This window comes from Xenopus laevis, chromosome 5L, assembly GCF_017654675.1.
Source record: "Xenopus laevis strain J_2021 chromosome 5L, Xenopus_laevis_v10.1, whole genome shotgun sequence".
Classification (NCBI taxonomy): Eukaryota; Metazoa; Chordata; class Amphibia; order Anura; family Pipidae; genus Xenopus; species Xenopus laevis.
Window position 1 is genome coordinate 13,612,378 of NC_054379.1, and position 22,149 is coordinate 13,634,526.

Here is a 22,149-nt window from a genome sequence, read left to right on the forward strand (position 1 = left end):
TGGTGAATATATTTCTAGGTCCCCATTGGGTTGTCCTACTTAGGAAATGTCCCACAGCTGTGTCCCATGTTTCCTGGAAGTATCAGTATTAATTTCCATAGGGAAACATCTCTTCTGCATCCATTGATATTAATAAAAGTCCTATATTGAGTGTAATAAATGAAAATGGCTACATTTTATGTATTGAGAGTGTAGAGCCTACTAGATTTGATACAGAAGTCCCACCAAGATGGTGACAATATTTCTAGGTCTCCATTGCTTGACTAAATGTTGTCCCTTTAAGGAAATAACCTACAGCTGTTAATTCTTGGAAGCACTAGTAATAATTTCCATAGAGAAACACCTCTTCTGTATGCATTGATATTTATAAAAGTCCTATACCGATTGTAATACATGAAAATGGCTACACTGTATAGATCAAAAGTAAAGAGCCTTCTATATTTGATACAGAAGTCCCACCTAGATGGTAACTATATTTTTTAGGTCTCCATTGAGTGACTGAATATTGTCCCATTTAGGAAATGTCCTACAGCTGCGTCCCGTGTTTACTGGAAGCATCAGTATTAGTTTCCATAGAGAAACTTCTCTTCTGTATCCAGTGATATAGTCATATAGTGAGTAAGAACAGGCACTTTCTTGCTTTGGAGGGTTTGTGTCCAATCTCCAGCGCCTGTCTTTTAAATAAAAGCATTGTGACCAAGCGAAACCGTCTAATGGATTTCTGTGCACACAAGCCAGAGAAGCTGATTTCGACCTGTTCCACTAGCTGCCTTGTTTGTGTCATTTTACATCAGAACTAATCAAAGTAAAAGCAGATTCTGGACTTCCGTTGTGTGTGTGACTTCTAACATTATTGTTCCATTTAAATTTGCCCGGCGTAGCTGCCTTGCAAAGATAAAAGAAGATGCTTAGAAGAATAAAATAATACACTCACCTATTTAACTGGCTTTAACTTAATTCGGGCTCTTTATTAGAAAGCAGCGTAGGAAAAAAAAGTAGCTGGGGTGGTATAATACAGAGTGATGTTTAAATTAGTTTACAATTTGCTTGGGCTCATATAGTTCTAGCTCTGAACAAAGCCATTCAGAAATGTCAGCTGCACTCCTAACCACTGTAACAAATTGTTGTCTGAACGCTGCACACCTAATGACTTCAAATTAGCTCCACTGCGATATTGCCTGACAGTTCGTTACGACTCTTAGCAACATAGCCGGCGTATCATGACCAATAAATTGGTTTCACTTGGGGCTGGGAAAGGGACCTCCATCAATTTGATTAAAGAAATTATTGTAGCATTCAAAGCATAAAGACAAAGTAGTTTAGGGAAAAAGACAGAAGTTAACCACAGCTGAAACACATTGATTTTACTATCAAATGTTCTCCTTACATCTGAATTGTATTTAGTTATGAGTGGGAATATTATACTGCAATAGCCATTATTTTCTCCTTGCATTAGGATAGGCATGGAAGAACTGCGTCCCAGTAATTCAACAACGCCTGTAAGATTCAGGTTGCCCATACCAGTGTTAAAATGAAGTTGAAGAACAGTCTCTCCAATCAAAATGCAGGAGGAAGCCCAGAGCATTGTTGCATAGGAAGTATCCTCATGCCAACCACTGTCCATAGACACAATGAATACAGGGACCCAAGTGTATTGACTCTCCCTACCCTAGTAAAGTCAATTCAGACCACAAAAACACGTCCCTTGATTTTGGAAAATTGCATTCTATGCTTTATGTTTAACGAGGAGGTATATAAAAGTTTCCATTTACTTAATTAAAGTGCAAGCAGAACCCATTTCTCAATAGAGCTTGCATTCACTTTATATTTTGTTTTAAATGCCCAGTAAAACATATTGGCATAAGATTATTCTGACTAAAGGGATTTTTTTTTTCTAGCCATTCATTTCAATGTATTTATGAGGGGGAGCATGGTGGCTTTAATGAGATAACCTTATTTAACAATTTGCTCAAGGGTTTTAGGGTCAAAGGTTATACTTTCCCTGAAGGTTTTTTTTAGGTTGACTTAGAATTGTAAAGATGCAGAGTAGAGATAATATAAAGAGCTGTCTGTCATATATTGAAGAAAAGCAAAAGAAGTAGTCACGTTAGACAGTGGCAAAGGGCAAAAGAAATGATGAACAGGAAAAACATGGTAGAAGGTAAGGAGGAGCTTACCAAGATAGAGCATAAGTTGGGATGGCAGATACATTCTATATGTGCAAATTATGCCTTTGAGGTAATTAAGATACCTTCAGCCCAATGTTAACTGCCTGAGAATGAGAATTGTTCTATTTTTACAACTCCCCCCAACAGTTTTTCTCGGAAAAACTTATTATTTGTTTATTGAGGCATTAATGTGCTTTTTCTTGCAATACCTGCTGATCCATCTGTAGGTATAATAACGGTACTTGTCCTGTTCTGTAAGAATTGTTGGAGCATTAGATAGCAGTAGTAGTTGGTTTAAGTGGCAGGAATGTGGTATATCTTATTACATAAGGATGGTGCATGTTTTACTAGGCAACACCATTGACAATCCTGTGTGTGTGTGTTTGTTTGTTTGTATGGTATTTATTATATCACTGGTCACAGACAAAGAGATGGTGATATTTTCTGTAAAGCAACTTGCTTCCCACAAATCCCAATAAAGTTTTTATTTCCCTGACTCCCTCATGATTGCTATAGAGGAGTGGAGTGGTGGAGGTGACAGATTTGCAGTAGAGGAGAACACATTTAGAGCCTTTTTTTTGTCAGTTCATTTCTATGAAATAAAATTTGAAAAATTGGAGTGGTTTGCAAAAGAACGAGGCAATACTGGACGTGTGATTCTGTTTGATTCTGTTATACTATATTCTTTCGTTTATATTATTGTATATCCATTTATGTTCCATAACAGTACAGGGGGTTATTGCACAATTTTAAAGCCCAGTTGACTTCAGAAGATATGGACACTGGGTAAGCTGAGGTTGATTGATGATGTTAAGATCCTTACCTGGAATATGTTTGGCCCACCCAATGATTACAACCAATTCTCGGTCAGCCAGGTCGCAAAGTGTAGTAAGGGCTTTGATGTCACTGTCAGGAACTGTAGGGTCTGGCATGGCATAGATCTTCTCTGGTTCAGCCACCAGCAAATGGGAGACAATCTTGTTATCTAAAAAAGAAGATTAAAGTGGTGCACATTTAGTAGCAGAATAATTTCTATCTCTACAACACTTACCTCATATATTACACTAGCATACAAAGAAGTCTACACAATTCATGGGTTTGATGACCACTGGAGAACAATGTTGGCATTTTACAAAGATCATTGGTTCAACAGGTCTAGAAATATCTATTCCCTATATGTTTACATGCCCAACTATCAAATTATTTATGGTCCGTTATCTCATGTTAGTTATGGCATAAATTAAGTTTGGTTGGTCAAACTGGCTTGTAATTGGCGCATATAATAGTGTGACCTTTCCATGGAGGGAATTGTAACCCATACCCCATATCCCATAAGAAAGGACAGGTGGTAAATTGACCCCAGAAATGTACAATATCATTTATACTGTTAATGAATAACAGACAATAACCCATATATAAATAACCCATATATATGTAAATATATTTACAATGCTTAATGATGTCACTATGATGACATTGAAAAGGGGTTATTCCAAAAAATAATGATCAAATGCAGTTAAACTGCAGGTTTGACATTCTAAATGTATCTAAATAATAAATACTAGAAGGTTCCCAATATTTGAGATGATATAATCCCCATTCAATACCTTGGCAAAATAATATGTACTTGCTAAAACTGACTGCCTTTTCAGCAAATGTAGAGACTCATAGCCAACCACTAGATGGAGGTGATAGTGAGGCTTTTAATGAATGTCTGATATTAATATAAAGAAATCACCTTCGTTGGTGAGCAGTATCACCATGCACTCTATACAGTACATAGACAGAAGTGAAGATAATGAGGTGGAACCTACAAACCCCAATAAATCCTCATTAACTAGACATGGCAAATACAATGCAATAATTAGGGAGCTGAAAAAGATGATTTGGAACATTTATTGTTAAGTGGAGCTTAAAATAATCAAAATTCCAGTTGTAGGGTCCCCACTAAAATCCTCACCAGATGTAAAGAGACTTCTTTCAACATGGATATAAACTCTGAGTCCAAGTCAGCATCAAAATGTAGGTTTTTCTTTCCATTTTGTATTCTAAGCGTCTTTAAAGGAAAAACTTTAAATAGCCCCCAGCATTCAGCATTTATTTTAATTACAATAAAATCAATATAATCAACAAGATAATTAGCCCATGAATAGAGATGAACCACATAGCAGAGCGTTTCTCCAAAGCACTTGATAAAGGAAGAAATAGATGCACCGCGTTACTGAAATAAGATTATTTTCTTTCGGGGTTTGTAAATGAGTTGCTGAATGTCTCATTTTCTGTTAGATTCTGTATTAATTGAGGCAAGATTTAAAGGACCACTGTTGCTGATATATTTGTTGAATGCATCTAGTAACAGGTATATTAGCGGGTCCACTTAGGGTGCCCAAAATACTGTAAGGGGTACTGTTTATTTATGACATTTAAATATCACTGGTATGACAGGGGCAGACAAAAGAATTTAGACAAAAGAATGTCCAGGAGCGATGGTTGGATGTCGTTGGGAATGAGGTCAACTCCAGACATGGGTGCAGAAGGAAGTATCCTATGTTTTCCCTTCTATAAATATTTGGCGCTAGAGGTATCCTCCTATGCAAAGAAGAATTCAGTATGCACTATAGCATGAGATATCATAAAACAATAACAGCATAGGTGTTCCAATACTAAACCCAATTCAGCAAACAAATCTCAGGCTACATTAGTGTCAAATTAATCATGTCCCCAATCACTGTGAGGGTTCTACAAGAGCTGGTTGGACATCTCTGAATATCAATTCATTTTACAATTTGATGATATCTTGTAGGGCTTTTTACTAAGGATATATACAAGGCTGAGATCACCCTATATGCCCCCTGTTTAGATGATGAAAAATTCCCACCTTTCTGACCTTAAATACTGTTGACTCTATGCTTCCCCCACCCTGTTAAAAGATCTCATGGAATTCACATTTTACACTCAATGCCCAAGTGTTCTGGAAATTGAACAGCCACAAGCACTATTTCTAAGTAAATCTTATTTAATGTTTCCTTAATTGGAATCAATAAAACCCAATTTTCTGTGGTTTTTCTCTTTTGTGCGACAACAATTGTCAAAGAACTGAAATTTTTTTTCAAAGGCCAGGCGCGGAACGTTACAAAGTGATGCGACGGTTCACCAGCATTTTCTTTTTTTTCTTGTTTGTTTGTTTTGACAGGTCGTGAAAATTACATTTTATAAATGCTCCGAGCTAAACAAAAACAAGCTAATTAGGCGAGCAAGGCTAAATTAGCTCGGGGAAGTCTTTAGTCACTGAGTAATGATTTCAGAAGGGCTTGGTTTATCTTCGACAAACGGAGCTTACTGAAATTGGTGTAGTTATCTTCTTAAAGATATTGTAACACGCAATTTCACAATAATCTCCCCATTTCAGTACGGAAGCGTCACCGCACTGTTAACCTACATCCCTTGTAAGTGACACTGTCAACAATGATAGAACTAAACACATGCAAAAAAAAAAAATGAAAGGGTAATCTCTACATTCCAAAATCCAGTGGAAATTAAACCTCTAATGAAATTAAGCAGTACAATTTATTACATTTGATAGTATTATCATAAAGTTTTCATTATAATGCTTCAAATCTGCTTAGTGCAACCCTGAAATGTATTTACAGAATGGTGGAACAGCTTATTCAAGCTGAGTGGCATGTGCCAGATTGGACAATTGAAGGTATAATCAGCGTAATGTTTTTGGAAAGGCAAGGGGAAACTATGCCATATGTTCGCTTAAGATTTAATTTTCTGTAAAACTGGTTGTTCTGCCTTTGATAAAGCTAAAATGTCCTTTTCCATAGAGTGAAAAAAATCTGTTACAAAAAGCCAGTGTGTTTGGTGTGAGTCGTCTGTTTTAGCTCAAGAGCTCAGTACTGACCCCTCTTGGGAAAAAGGAGAACAAGCAACATTTTATATTTTTGAAATCAAATAATGCAGATTCTTGTTTGGACACAAAATGGTACTTCATTTACCTATGTTGACACAGCAACTAAACCTGGCAGGTGATATGGTTAAATTAAAGTATTTAAAGTAAAAGAATATCGCCAATAATGCATATGATAAATTAGACATTAAAAGACATGAAATTCCTAATTTGTCCTAAAAAAATGCTTTTTCTGCATATGAACATTTATACCTTTAAATGGGAGCTACCTTACTCATCACATTGACTGACCCTGGCTTTTCCCTATACTGCTATACAGCAATTTACAACATTATACTGTTATTATTACCACTGGTAAGTAGTAAGTTGAACCTATAATACCCAACAGTGTCAGCTGTACTCACTTACAACAGTTACTTAAGTACAGTACCAGATGTACTTACATGGCTTTTTGGCTGGTTGGACAAGCTGAGGATTGAGGTATGGACTATTCTCTGCATCTATCCTGCGCTTGTACTTTTGTCGACCTCCACGTACTCTGTCAAGACGAACTCCTGCAAGACAGAAGAAGGGTTCCAGTGTAATTATGTAGAAGAAAAGTGATTATTAGTACCTGGTTAGTGCAATTAGACGTAGCTAACAATATTAGATACAGTGGCTTGATACGTTGGCATCTGAAAGTTGTGTTGAGAGTTAATACAACATATATGGCTCTTCAATGCTATATGCCCTAAAAACAGTTAAGAAGACCTTTACTCTGTCTGCAATAATGTTTTAGAAATTCATTGTATAAATACAAGGGCACACACAAATAATACTGTACATATAGGCAACTTCATGTTCTTTTGACATTAATGCCTTTTTTCTAACATACAAGTGAGATGTGTATGTTACATGAACATTCAATAACATGATAATGATAAATATATCAAAGAACTTAACAAAATCTTGGATGGATGAATACAGAAGTGACAGCATAATAGATACATACATAGAAGATCATTTGCTGGTGAGTTGATTGATAATGACTCAGTGTATAGATTGATAATTGGTGGCTACATAGATAATGGTTCAAGTGTGAACAGATTTAAAGATATGGACATGGAGATGGAGATGGATACGTGCATGGAAAAGAAAAAAAGAAAGAAAGAAAGAGAAAGAAAGAAAGAAAGAACGAGAGAAATAAAGAAAGAAAGAAAGAAAGAAAGAAAGAAAGAAAGAAAGAAAGAAAGAAAGAAAGAGTGGCAGAATATACATATACATATATTTAAAGGCATGAAATGTGGATTAGCTGTAGAAGGGGGCGATATGTGCAGCAAATCACAAGATGGAAAGTTGAACTATGAATGGCCGCCCCGCATCTTAATAGCAAAGAGAAGAAAATGAACTCTGCATAATTCAGGTGCTATCATCCCGCCTGTTTGGTGGCTGATTTCATGGATGCAAAAGATGGATAGCGCAGAAAAGCAGTGTGTTTAATCAAATAGTAATAGGACTGCAGCCTAAATTTAAATAATATGAATCTGTTCTAATCAATCATTGTATTTGCCTGGGTATCACAATAGGGCCGGCACATAAATTCCCTTTTCTGAATATAAAGTGCAAAAGAGCTAAAGATGGATATCACTGGGGGAGGGAAAAAAAGCCTCTGTACTCCGCTTTGGTATTGAACTGCTGTACCCAACCAGGGCTGAGAAAATGCATAGTCTGGTGCCTTAATGCTTAGTGATACATGATCCTCAAGAAAACAGATACTGGAGGGCCACTACACACTCCCATTGTCCTGCTAATAGTGCTTAGTACAGGGAAATACCTACGCTGCTATAGTTCTATGATATCCTTCTGTACAGGTAATGGGGGAGGAAGGTGTTCCTGCTAAACTGCGCTGAGTACAAGGGAATGCACAATAACACAGACATGTAAGCTCCTGGGCTCAGTGACAAGATTAGTTAGGGGAGCTACTGTACATTTTACTGCTTCCCTGGAAATACACGAACATGACACCCGGAGGGATGCCAAGTGCTTAAATATCCCCACCGGTTAATTTAAGGCTGGTTGTCATTTAACGTCGCCTTTCTATTTTTATTCCTGCCATGCAAAAAAATGTTATTCCACCAAAGCAGCACCTTTTTATAGCCGCACGCTGACATCAGATAAAGCGACTCACCTGACAAATACTGTAATCAATTTACAGCACATCAGGGGTAAAAAGTGCCAAGCTCAGGTGAAAACCAAAACCTTCCCATAGCTCTACAGTATGGGAGAGTCAGTCCATTAGCCACTTGATTTTTTTTTTTTTGCTGAAAACAACATCTTGTGTCATAAAAGCAGATAAAAAAGCCCTGACTCACACCGTCTCCAAAACTAAATATTAAGAGCATATCAGTAATCTGAGGCCAGTGCTAGAGGGTGGGGGTAAAACAACTAATATATTAATGCAGAATTGTAACTGACTCATGACATGTTTTGGATTGTGTGGCTGCTAGAGGTCCAACAGGGTCCCCCAGTGGTGCTCATGAAATATATCGTATTCACAAGTTGTAGGGAGGCCTAAAAGGATTTTTTGATGGGGCCCAGGAATTAGTTATGTCCTTATGAAAAGTATGCCCCTTTTGCCTTGGTTTTGCTTCATTTTTGCCTGCCTATTCCCAGACCTTTATCTAATTGTGTTAAGACCTCTTAATAATGTTATCAATGGAGCTGTAAATCTTTCCAGTACAGACAATGATCAAGCTCATTTGCCATTAAGTTACATAGAATCAAAGTCATCAGGTAGGTACCCCAGAACTTGTGCTGATGCTAGTAGCAACTCTTTGTGCCTATTGGAGCCCACATATACTGTATGACCTCTACTTGTGCATTATTGAAGCCACTCAAGTAGGACAACCCTGTACTTACTGCTTTTGTACTGCTCTATGTGTAGGCACAAGTGCTCAGCCTAGGGAGCTCAGTGGTCACAACTATGGCTCCTTAGCACTTGTGAATACCCTTTTATCTCTTACAGGTTCAATATACACTTAACAGTTTATTCCTTATTATTACCCCTATGGAGTTAAAAGACTTTTGCACATACACTGTCATTTAGATGTTCCATTTAGATGGTCTTGAGGTCTTCAGGGTTTTAAGGGGAAAGAGAAAAAAAATAACATCTGCATGTTAAAAGGCAATGACTTCTGTCTGAGAAGTGGATGCAGGGAGCTTGGGAATAAATGAGTCTAACAATATCCAATACCTCATTATTTTTAAACAGCTATCTATACACTGGCGCTGACACCTAGTGAACTCTTCATTACTCCCAAAGATGCAAATCTTGGTGGAAATAAGGGAGAATCCCATTGGGAGTACCAGCCTCATTTCATGCAACGGTGAAGAAATTAAATGCTTCGTGGATACCTGACAGCTACTATAGCAGGGATCGCCAACTAAAGACCTTCAGCTGCAGGTGGAACTACAATTCCCAGAATCCCTGAGGCTGTAAGAGGCGCAGAGCTGGTTTTAGGGAATGACAGAAAGAGACACTAGAGGAGATATTTGAGTACATACACCAGACAAGGTGTCCAGGTTTCTTTCAATGCCTCGGCTCACTCTATTTCTAAAGCCAGTTCTGGTAATATAGTGTTTATCTTCTGTGCATGGGTACAGTGCAGTAGGGGTACAGTTCCCTGGGTTTAAGGAGGAAATTTCAGGTACCTTACAGAATCTTTAAACCTTTTTCCCATAATGCGTTCTTGGCCTACACCAAACAGCATCCCTCCTAAATCTATGAGCCGCGGTTTAATAAATGATGAAGATATTTAAAATAGTACAGTGGAAAGTTCTCCATCCATATATGTAGTGGAATAAGACTGGAATAACACTAGTGACTGAAGTATTTCATGACTTTGCCTTAGACGGGGCCCCGTAATGGATACCGATATCTTTTCTCAGCTCCACTCCAGCCCAAAACACAGAGTAACATAAAACGCTTTAATAAAGAGCTGGCTCATTCTAACAATGCAGGAGGAAGCCAAATATGACAGCAGGGAACATCTTTCTGATACAGTTAATCTCTTTCGAGATGAGAGCCTGTTTTGCTAGATGTAAGACAAGCATGTTACTCCTTGTTCCCTGTTCCGAAACGCTAACGTTACACAGACTCTACATGCCAATAGAGGATTCGGAATACTTAAAAGAAAAAAACAAAGTTTGGTTGGTAAAAGAACATTTAGGTAAATGCACTAAATAGTCCCAAAGTTTGCCACAGCTCCAGTATCCCCTAGCGTCCAATCAGATGCTTGCTTTAAAACAGGTGGCTGGGGTGCAATAAATTCAATAGGGTGACAACATTTCTGAAACATTCATAACTCATAAGCCAAATCCAAAACCTTGAATGTCACATGGTTTCATAGATCTGGTCAACCAAAAAAAAAAAAAATTATACGGGATTTTTATTAAATTTGAATATGTAAATTAGGGTTCATATGTGCCCGATTTATGTAGGGGATTCGGTACTTGGCCATATCCAGAAATTATGGATTTAGGGAGTTCCTGGTAAAGCTATGGGTAAAGTGCACTCCTTTGGAATTGTATCAACAATGTAACCCCCAACGGACCTTTCTAATACTGGGGTTCAAAGAAGACAAATGCCCTTTATACCCTACCCTGCCATGTAATCAAGAATTCATCTACAGAAATGTTTTTTTTAACCAGTTTACTAGCTGGCATCCAATCAATAATCAGTTGCTAGGAGGACTTTGGATTGGACGTGAATATGTCCAGTCCAGTGAATTGATATGAATAACAGTTAATAGATTTATACAAAGTTCATGAAGAACAGAGAGAAGTACATTGGGTAAACAGATACTTTTCGCTCATATTCCAGAGCAAAATAGAGATCTAATGGCAATGAAGTCCCTCACATATTTTCCCAGTGATGAGCATGTTGTGTATAAAGGGATGATAATATAATATATACCAACAGGGCTGTAACTGAATCTACCAAACAATGCCTTTCTACAGCATAAAGGGGGTTTGTTTTACCGGGAACCCCCCGTCCGCCCACCCTCGTTTCTTTTGTAATACCAGCGCTCTTTTCCAGAGCGACATTCTATCTGCCTTACACCTCCTGCATCTGTTCCTCAGCTTATTCTCCAGTGATTAATTGAAGATTTATTACTAATATTATATTTCTGATGGCACAAACCCTGTGATCTCAAGGCCACTATAGTTACATCCAACCAGCGGAGAAAAGAATTGATCTGAAATGATTCCGTTGCTTTAAAGATAAAAATCCTAGAATTTTCTTAACGTTAGGAAAGCCTAATAAGTCTGGATCTATTTCAGGCCAGTGTAATACTGTGCATTATAATTACCTTCTGAAATCGTGTCATTGTTTCTGTATCAATACCTGCCAGGGAATGCCATTAAATTGTATTTTAATCAGATCTTGGGCAATACCATTGGGGAAAGTATCTCTTTATTATGAAATGCATCCCGGAGCTGCTGCAGGCTCCTCTGTTTGTGTTCCATATAAACCCCCATCCCTTTTTAGATTTGTTTTTTTTTTTTGTCTATGGTCTTGAACTTTCCAGTCTTGTGTAATTATTTTACTGCTGCATTGTTTACGGATGTGAAATGCTGTTCTGCAGAGACTCCAAAAATAATAACAGTGGATTGAATACTTTTTATATAATATATAACCATTTGGCATCATGCCAACAGTCAAGTGACAGGGACCCAACTCATTTCAGTGACTAAATGTTATATTGCAGCCACAGTCCTATCCCAGGCTATTATCCCACTGTTACTATAGGCACCATCTCTCCCTACTATACCTGCTATCCCACAGTCACACTCCCTTCCCAGAGACTATTATCCACTGTTACTATAGGCACCATCTCTCCCTACTATACCTGCTATCCCACAGTCACACTCCCTTCCCAGAGACTATTATCCCACTGTTACTATAGGCACCATCTCTCCCTACTATACCTGCTATCCCACAGTCACACTCCCTTCCCAGAGACTATTATCCACTGTTACTATAGGCACCATTTCTCCCTACTATACCTGCTATCCCACAGTCACACTCCCTTCCCAGAGACTATTATCCACTGTTACTATAGGCACCATCTCTCCCTACTATACCTGCTATCCCACAGTCACACTCCCTTCCCAGAGACTATTATCCCACTGTTACTATAAGCACCATCTCTTCCTACTATACCTGCTATACCACAGTCACACTCCCTTCCCAGAGACTATTATCCACTTTTACTATAGACACATCTCTCCCTACTATACCTGCTATCCCACAGTCACACTCCCTTCCCAGAGACTATTATCCCACTGTTACTATAGGCACCATCTCTCCCTACTATACCTGTTATCTCACAGTCACACTCCCTTCCCAGAGACTATTATCCACTGTTACTATAGACACATCTCTCCCTACTATACCTGCTATCCCACAGTCACACTCCCTTCCCAGAGACTATTATCCCACTGTTACTATAGACACCATCTCTCCCTACTATACCTGTTATCCCACAGTCACACTCCCTTCCCAGAGACTATTATCCACTGTTACTATAAGCACCATCTCTCCCTACTATACCTGCTATCCCACAGTCACACTCTCTTCCCAGAGACTATTATCCCACTGTTACTATAGACACCATCTCTCCTACTATACCTGCTATCCCATAGTCACACTCCCTTCCCAGAGACTATTATCCCACTGTTACTATAGGCACCATCTCTCCCTACTATACCCGCTATCCTACAGTCACACTCTCTTCCCAGAGACTATTATCCCACTGTTACTATAGGCACCATCTCTCCCTACTATACCCGCTATCCCACAGTCACACTCTCTTCCCAGAGACTATTATCCCACTGTTACTAAAGCCACCATCTCTTGCTACTATACCTGTTATCACACAGCCATAGTGTCTTCTTAGAGGCTGTTATACCTCATGTTGCTTTAGAGGCTGCTTGACAAGAGCTTCTTTGTGCTAGACTATTGAGCTTCTCCACTCTCTTCCTACCTACAGCTGCTGTGGGTGTTGATCCACTCTGGGCAGGGCAATGGCTGTTTCCAATGGTGGGCTCCCCTTTTTGCCTAAAGACAATTCTGCCTTTAGTGTAGAGATAAGAATGCCTATATTCAACTGAAATAATCTTTCAAAAACAGCCTTAGATGAGCATCCAATTTGCACCATTTTTACAATGGCCATAAAAATAGGAAATGGTAAAAAAAATCCTCACACGTGCAATTCCCTTATGTCATATACACAATCACAGCTTGCTGTATGTACTGCATTGACCTCCTCGGCATAGTGTAATCTGACTAGCTGCCTTCCTTTAGTCTTCACTGTTTACAACCTCCTGATCCTGTAGGGAAGAATCCTGTTTAGCTCTGCCATATATCACAGCACTGTAATGTAATTCAATGACAGTTGTTTTCCATTTCAATGTTCAATATATACCCTGACTCCCTAGTGAAAGATGCACAGCAGCCATGCAAGTGAATGATTTTACGGAGGCTTATTACTTTATGAATCAAATGCTCAATAAGCCACCTCTTATTCTTTTCTATTGTGCTATGTCTTCATTCTACCCATATGTGTAAAGACAGAGCCTCGTACAAAGAATTGTGATTAATAGTCCCTATAGAGGGGCTCATACTCCCAAAAGAGGCTGCTGGTCATCCAATGTTTCAAGTGTCCCCTTAGTCTTTAACTGTGGCCCTGCTCAATAAGAAGCAAAGTAGCAAAAACTGAACACCAAGGTGTACCCCAGTACCATTATGTAAAACTGCACATAAATATCCAATCACATGTCTAGATATTTTTAGGACCTAGGAACAGAATGGAGACAATATCCATCAAACGCTAAATGTTTTTAACTCTCTTTTTTTGTACTGCCGAGCTCAGCCTGCAATTTGAGACCCCAGCACACATAGAGCTGTGATATATTGGATTGTAATTAACTGCTCCACTGAACCATAATTAAAGTCCATACCTCGGACTTATCTGCTTTATCATTACATCACACATGACATGCTTTATGAAGAAAAATGGTTGGGGTGGATCTATGGGGATAAATATGTCCCCTGTAAAACTTTGAACCAAACAGTATAGATGTAATATACCAAAATGACTTTGACATGTTATGCGTGTATTTAACGTTTACTGATTAGAGAAAGCCACGTGAAAATAAATATGTAAGGGAAGATATTTGCATGGAAACCAGCCATGGCACTCTAGCCGTCCTTTATCTGTTGTTACGCTACGAATCCCGCAATCTAACATCCAGCTATTGACCACAGAAAGATTATGGGAAACGCAGTGTATTCTGCACAAGCTTAAAGTTTTTAAAAAATGAATATTGCAATACCCCTAGACAATGTAAATTATTTACTAGTTGTAGTAAAGCAACTGGACTTGCTGAGTAATCTTGAAAATGTATAAAGAGTTGAGCTACACAAGCATCTAAAAAAAAGTTCCTGGGGGTGCCAAATAAAGGCTGTGGTTGGCTATTTGGTAGCCCCTTTGTGGACTGGCAGCCTACAAGAGGCTCTGTTTGGCAGTACACCTGTTTTTTATGCAACCAAATCCCTCCAAGCAAAAAATTCAAAAATAAGCCCCTTATTTGAGGCCACTGGGAGCAACAGCCAAGTGCTTGTTGAGCAATATCATGCTCACAAGCCACTGGTTTTGGATCACTGCTGTATAACATGGCCTCGATGATTGAATACCTTCATAGACTTTTGAGAATATTGTCCCATACTCTTTCCTTTAGCTTTAGATTTTAGCTTTAGTTTCCTTCAGGCAGTGACCATGACCCTACGCAGCCTTAGAACCTTATGCAATAATGTCTCTGACTTCCAATACTTGTCTGAGTTGTATTAACACAAGTTTTAATAGGTTAATCCCACAAGAAAACCGACTTCTCCATGTCGTAAATGCTGCCTTCATCACACCAGTATCCCCAAGTCCCCAATAAACCTAACAGTTAGTGTCAGACTCAAGGGTACGGCTACTCCACAAATCCTCTGATCTACAGCTGTTAATCACAAACGTGCGGTAAGTAAGGATTATTTGGGGGGTTTTATGACAGCAGTTATTAAAATAAAAATACAAAATGTATCTTTGGTGTGGTTTTTTTTTATAGCAATCCTTATAATGAGAATTTTCCAGCCACTGTGTAACAGAGCCTTTACTAAAAACCAACATCTCCTGTGCTGAAAAACACACACCCGGCTTCCCGTCTGATATGTTTGGAGGGGTGCCAAACCATTAGCAATTTTAAATCTGCGCTGAAGATATCTGGATTCTGAGAGTTGCACTTTACATTGGGTAAAGAAATCTTCAGAACAACAACAGTAAGGCATAAATTATCCAATGAGAACCTGATATGGCATAGGATTAGTGGCACTGGCTGTGAGCAGAGAAACTGCCAACCACAAAATTATTTATATCATTGATATAAAGTTATATATCATTTATAAAATTATTATTATTATTAGGATTATTTGGAGGTTTTATTCAAGAATGTGACCTGTTACCCAAAATGCTCCGGACCTGGGATATCGGATGTTTCCGTAATTTGTATCTTCATACCTCACGTCTACTAGAAAATTGTGTAAACATTATATAAACCCAATAGGCTTTTTTTTGCTTCCAATAAGGATTAATCTAAAGTTAGTTGGGATCAAATACAAGAACTTGTGTTTTAAGTTACAAATTTTGCTTAATCATATATCAGCAATAGAATGCAGTTAAAATGATCTCTGCTTAAATTGTAATATGACTTATCATTTACTAGGAAGAGCAGGACGATTAATGGCAGCTATCCTTCTCTGACTGTATCACTTAAGGCCAGCCCCACCAAATGAGATTCTTTTAAAACAGTGCGGAGTTCACTTTAGTAAGGATAGATCATCTCGCTCTTCCTTTGTTTGTAGCATAATAAGTTAATTTTAAACAATGTGTTTAATGTGGGTAACATTTACCATGCCACTCTAATTTATGGAAGCGGCATTGTGCGCATTGTCTGCCTTTCCATTGTCGTTCTCTTTGGTTTTTTAGCCCGCGATCTGCTGTTTTATTGTTAATTGCATTAAAAAAATGAAACGAGACAAATCAATTACAGTTCTTTGTGACTCCTGCATGTATTTATAAGACACGGCTTTTACTGTTTCAATTAAAGGAAGAGGTGGACCCATTGTTCCCTGAAAAATAAGGAGATCAAAACTTGGCAAGAGAACTCTGTTGCTGAGATTCGTTATGATGATGATGATGATGTTATGGAGATGTATTGAAGGGTACTCTTCACAATGATGTGTGCTGGGGCCTAGTGCAGTGCGGCGGTTCCTTCTCTCTAAACTGATACACATCAATCTTATTCTGGCAGAATTCTGGGTATTAGTAATGAATGCTTGATGATGATGATGATGGTGATAGAGATGTATTGAAGGATACTCTTCACAATTATGTTTGCTGGGGCCTAGTGCAATGTGGCAGTTCCTTCCCTCTGGTATTTATAATGAATGTTTGATAATGATGATGGTGATGGAGATGTATTGAAGGGTACTCTTCACAATTATGTGTGCTGGGGCCTATTGCAGTGTGGCAGTGCCTTCTCTCTAAACTGATACACCTCACTCTTATTCTGGCAGAATTTTGGGGTCTATATTAGGGGTGCAAGGCTACCAGTAACAAGGCTGAAGTTGGCACTGGAGACCAGCAGAATAGACAAAGTCCAGCAGAAAGGTATAAGAAGGTTCAGGGGGAGGCAATGATCAAGAACAGGGCAGGCCAAAAGTCAATAAATCAGAATATCAGAATTGTAATGGGAAACTATTAAAGTAAGACAAAATATTGTTCATCGTACCAATATGTATATTCATATTTACAGCAAAACAAAAGTACTGTCTAAGGACAAATAAATAAAACCAACTCTAAATTGGGTATACTTCACCATTGACCACTGATGTAAAATGAAATTGTTATCAAACATGCAGGAAAAGCATAAAAGCCCCAATTCTGATCATTATATGAATTGCTTCTTTATACATATACGTACAGTACAGTTCTTCCCATGGCGTGATCCACCCAGAGACGTATTACACTAAGATTAGGGTGATTAACATAATAGGCTTAATGTAGTAGATTGTAATACTGGCCACTTGCAAAAATTTCTCATAGCTGGTATTCAGTCTACACCATTTCTGTATACAGAAGGAAATACATAATAATGTTAATAATAGCACAAAAATCAACATTGAACTACCTGGCCAGGCCCTGAAAATCTTGAAAAGGGTTTTTTCCCTACTATTCCCAACATACAGTACCTAAGCAGAGCTGCCTACATTATCATCAGCATAATATATATATAAATAAAATAGTCATGCACCATGAATTATATCTCCTAGTACATCTTCTGCTTAAGCAAGATTTATAACAATGTTTTTTTCTATATTGACATTTTATCTGCATTATGTATAGGACAATAATAGGCCTTGTGGATCGATCTATATTTACAGCTGCAGTGTTTCAACCACAGCATTAATTATTGGACCAATCATATTGCTATGCTTTCTGGAACGGCTATGGGTTTAGAACGCTATTGTATTTTCCCTATACCTTCTACAAAATTTAAACCTAATAATAGGGCACTTATCGACAGATCGTTGGCCGCATACAAAGTGCGGAAGGCTTGTAAATATTTAATCAAAAAGAGTTAACTTGAAATAAAACATCTTATTTAAGGATGTGATTGAGGCATTATAATAGGTTGCTGCAGATTGCCAGTGTGGGTTACAACTGCAGTGTTTAACAGTATGAATGCTGGGCAGAAGGGATCAAGAACATTCTGTTGCTTAATAACACAAGCTACTGTCTCATGCCACTTGTTCTAGACATAAATAGTAATTCAATGTGCCATTACCCCTGGCTCTGGTTCACTGTGAATGGAAGGGTCTCTCTGAAATTGTAAGGTGCTGTGCTCCTAAAATAGTAACTTTTGTTTAGAGTGTATATACACCCTCTGGGACCTCAGGCAACTCCTTCAGCAATGCTGTCCAACAGAAGAATCACATGAGGAGAGGCTCTCAACTCTGGTCAACTGGACCATTCCTTGAGTACTAACACCCTTATCCATCGGTAGCTAAAAAGGAATTCAAGTAATAATTTAAGGTGATGAGAAGGGACGAGGCTACCCAATACATGAACTGGTGTAAAAGGCCAATAATTAGAGGACATGTCTAAAAAATACCAGGGCATGGCCAAAATTGTGTCAAGAACTAGAAGATGAACTCCATCTTGGCTTACTATCTCCACCTTATCCGACTGTCTTCTTCCGGCCCTTCTATTTCTGTCTTGCCCTTCTTTCTCCATCTTGCTCATCTGTCTTCATTTTACCCTACTGTCTCATTCTTACCCTACTGTCTTCATATTACCATATTGTCTCCATCATGCCCTTTTGTCTTCATCTTGCTTAATGTTTTTATCTGACCCTACTGTCTCCATCTTTCCATACTGTCTCCAACTTGCTTTACAATTTTCATTTTGCCCCTTTGTAGTGGCTATAACTATAGAGGAAGAAGACCCTTCAGTCGAGCAAGGGTGGGGGAGCAGGGGAGCCCAGGCCATGGGGTCTGCTTCTTCTATAGCCACTCTCTAACCCCTGAAAATGTGCACACCTACTGCAAACTATCTGCAGCGGGCAGTCGAGGCGGTGGGAGGAAGAGGCAGGTAGGTTGTTGTGCGAAGATTTTTTGTGCACCTTTATCTCCACCTTTTTTCTACTGTCCCCTCTTCTGTTTTCATTTTTCATAACTGTACCTGCTATCACTCATTCTTCTTTCCAACAACTGCTGTTGGGGGGATCCCCAAATATGATCGGGGCCAGGACAGTTACCTCTATTGCAGCTCCCTAGAGAAAGCTCTGGTTTGTAATAAAAGTGGTTAAAAGGTAACTGGAGTATCTTTTACTCCCGCTTCTTCGTTAATAAATTGTTTAGTCTACTGATTTAAGTATCATTAATTCCAAATGTGTCCAGTTCTATTTCCTTTTTAAAATAAATGACTACAGTTTATTAAAACCATCATTTTTTCCCAAAGACCCTAACTGCTATAGTTTTAGATTTTCAGCTATTATCCTTCCCTTACAAAGAACCCACTTAATAATGTTCACTCTAACAACCTCATTTATTTTCCAGAAAATTAACTCAGTTTCAACCCTGATTAATGATTTCATCTAAATGAATCAAATTAAAAATTGAAAATTATATTTCAAAAGCTGGAGGAAAAAAAAAAAAAATTGACCATTTCCAGTTAACAAATGATCCTTTCAAATATTAGAAGATGACCATGAAGTGTGCGTGATAGTAATGAAATCTAGCGCAGGCCTGCTGCTTATCTGGAAGGCAGGCAGGAGCGAAGAAGAGAATGCTCGGCATTGTGAAAAAACGCAAATCTCTCGGGATCCTAAACTGGCTTCCACTTAGAGCCGTGCCTGTAATCAGTGCCCCAAAATAATATGAGAATTTCAGTGTTAATTAAACTGGTAAGGCTGGAGGTGCGCGTCTGCTGACGAGGGATTAGGGAAGCATACATTAACCGCTTCTGTTAACAAAACCCAGACTGTAAAAGAATCTGACCGGCTATAAAACGCTGAGTGACAAGCACACTTGGGCTATTCTGCCGAGAGCCCCGGCTCCACTAATCAGACATAACCTCCGTGATAGGCGCACAACAGATACATATGTATGACATCATGCCAAGTAATTCCAGGGCCTTTTTATGACTACAACAATGTTTGCCTTGAGGTTAAACCCAAATTTCAAGCATTACAAGGCAGAATAGTGGCCTGTCTTTGTTACAGCTGTCATTGCTTAAACAAGTGCAGGAACATTTCACATTTTATTACATAAGCAACTTCAGAGAGCAAGCATGGCTAGACTTTACTCACAGCAACCCCTGGAGTATAAGTGCATCAGTCCCTATAGTAGCAGCTATAATAATACAGCAGCCCCTATGGTATTATTGATAACAGTGCACCAACCCCTATAGCAGCAGCTATAATAGTACAGCAGCCCCTATGGAAGTATTGATAACAGTGCATCAGCCCCTATAGTAGCAGCTATAATAATACAGCAGTCCCTCTGGTAGCATTGATTACAGTGCACCGGCCCCTATAGTAGCAGCTATAATTAGTGATGGGTGAATAAATTCGGGAGGTGCGAATCCGCTGCGATTTCCCTCTTTTCCGCTGCCGCCGAATAAATTTGCGAAACTGCCGCAAAAATTCGCTGGTGTCAAAAAAATTTGGACGTGCACCGGAAAAGACGGAAAAGACGTGCGTATATATATATATATATATATATATATATATATATATATATATATATATATTTTCTATCTCTCTCTTCTTCTCCCCTTTTTCTCTTTTCGTCTTCTTTTCTCTGTGTCTTGGAATTATATGCCAATGTAAAAATAAAGATGTGGAAACTGAGATGTTTTGGAATACGGATATAAAATGGATAAATTGTGATATTTTAACATGCTGTAATTCCTTTTTATAACGGAAAAATGGAAATAAAGATCAAGTATATAACAAAAAAAATTATTCATAGGTCCATTGACTTTAACACCGGCGTCAAAATTGACAGGAGCGCCAGAATTTCAAAATTGACGCGGGTGCCAAAATTCGCTTTTTGCTAATTTCTTGCCTTTTCACAAATTTCGTGGGAAATTCGGGAATGTTTCAGTGAAACGGGACAAATTCACCCATAACTAGCTATAATAGCAGTGCAGCCAGTAGTAGTATAGTAGTAGGTGTACAAGTGCACCAGACCCAATAGTGGTAGCTAAAAAAGCACAGCAGCCCCTATGGTAGTATTGATAACATTGCACCAGCCCCTAGAGTAGCAGCTAAAATAGCACAGCAGCCCCTAGTGTAGTATTGATAATAGCGCATCTGCTCCTAGAGTAGCAGCTATAATAGCACTGCAGCTCCTTTAGTAGTAGAGGTAAAAGTGCATCGGCCCCTATAGTAGCAGCTAACATAGCACAGCAGTTTCTACTGGAGCTGTCCAGCTGCTGGTATTAATTGTCCCACCTCCTGATTATTGGTTGACCTAAAAACTTCTTCACCCCACCCATGTCATGTTATCCCTCTGATGTCGCCTGCTGGCCCCATGCCCGGTTTCTGCAGAGGGAAAAGATGGAGATTCTATATCCTATAGTAGCACATTAGCCTCCATAGTAGCATTGGACATAGTAAATCAGTCCATATAAGATCATAATGAAGTAGCACCTAGAGAAGTAGGGAAAGTATCATAGTAGCACCACCGATACCTATAATAGTAGGTTAAATAGCACAGCAGGACCAATAATGGCAGGGATAACAGTCTTTGGCATTAGTGATGGGCGAATCTGCGCCGTATCGCTTCGCCGAAAAATTTGCGAATTTCGCGCGAAATTTGCAAAACGGCGAAAACTTCACGAAATGGCGCCAGTGTCTCTTTTTTGACGCTGGCGCCCGTATTTTTTTCCACGGCGTTTCACGAAATTATTCGCTGGTGGCAAATCGCGCCTGGCGAATAAATTCTCCCATCACTATTTGGCATTTGACCTCCCTACTAATTCTCTTTGATTCTGCCACGAAAGCGTTTGCACCCTAAAATAATTCTACATTATATTTTTCAAACATCACAAAGCATATTCTATACAATACACGTTCCTACATGCTGCACCCCGGCATACAAATGGTAAATCCGACGATTGGGGGGGGGGGGTTATTCACTGCCTACAAACAAAAACCAATCAAGTCAGTCCCATAAAACAAATCACACAACTGGTAATGAATGTCATGGCGGTGGCAGCAAAGGCGAGCCAGTGTTTTTTCATACTTAAAGTAAAATAACTAGCTGTTATCTTTGTGCCTGCAGAGCGTCCCTTTTGTAGATTCAATAATGCAAGAGAGTGCTTATCAGCGGCCCGGGTGACTGATTGGAGCGCTGATATGTTTAGACAATGCACCATATTTAACTGAATTTACAGAAGCCCCAGCTCAGGC

The 22,149-nt window shown here is 38.8% G+C and overlaps 1 protein-coding gene across 9 annotated transcripts in view; it reads right to left on the reverse strand.

The window, feature by feature from the left end:
• Positions 1-22,149, reverse strand: part of esrrg.L (estrogen related receptor gamma L homeolog) — a 460,320-nt gene that overhangs the window by 37,004 nt on the left and 401,167 nt on the right. For all 9 annotated transcript variants that reach the window (XM_041562543.1, XM_041562544.1, XM_018262593.2 and 6 more), the window contains 2 exons: positions 6,525-6,635; positions 2,992-3,153 (listed from right to left, as the gene is read on the reverse strand). In XM_041562543.1, coding sequence (XP_041418477.1) covers positions 2,992-3,153; positions 6,525-6,635 — 273 coding nt within the window. The remainder of the gene's footprint in view (positions 1-2,991; positions 3,154-6,524; positions 6,636-22,149) is intronic.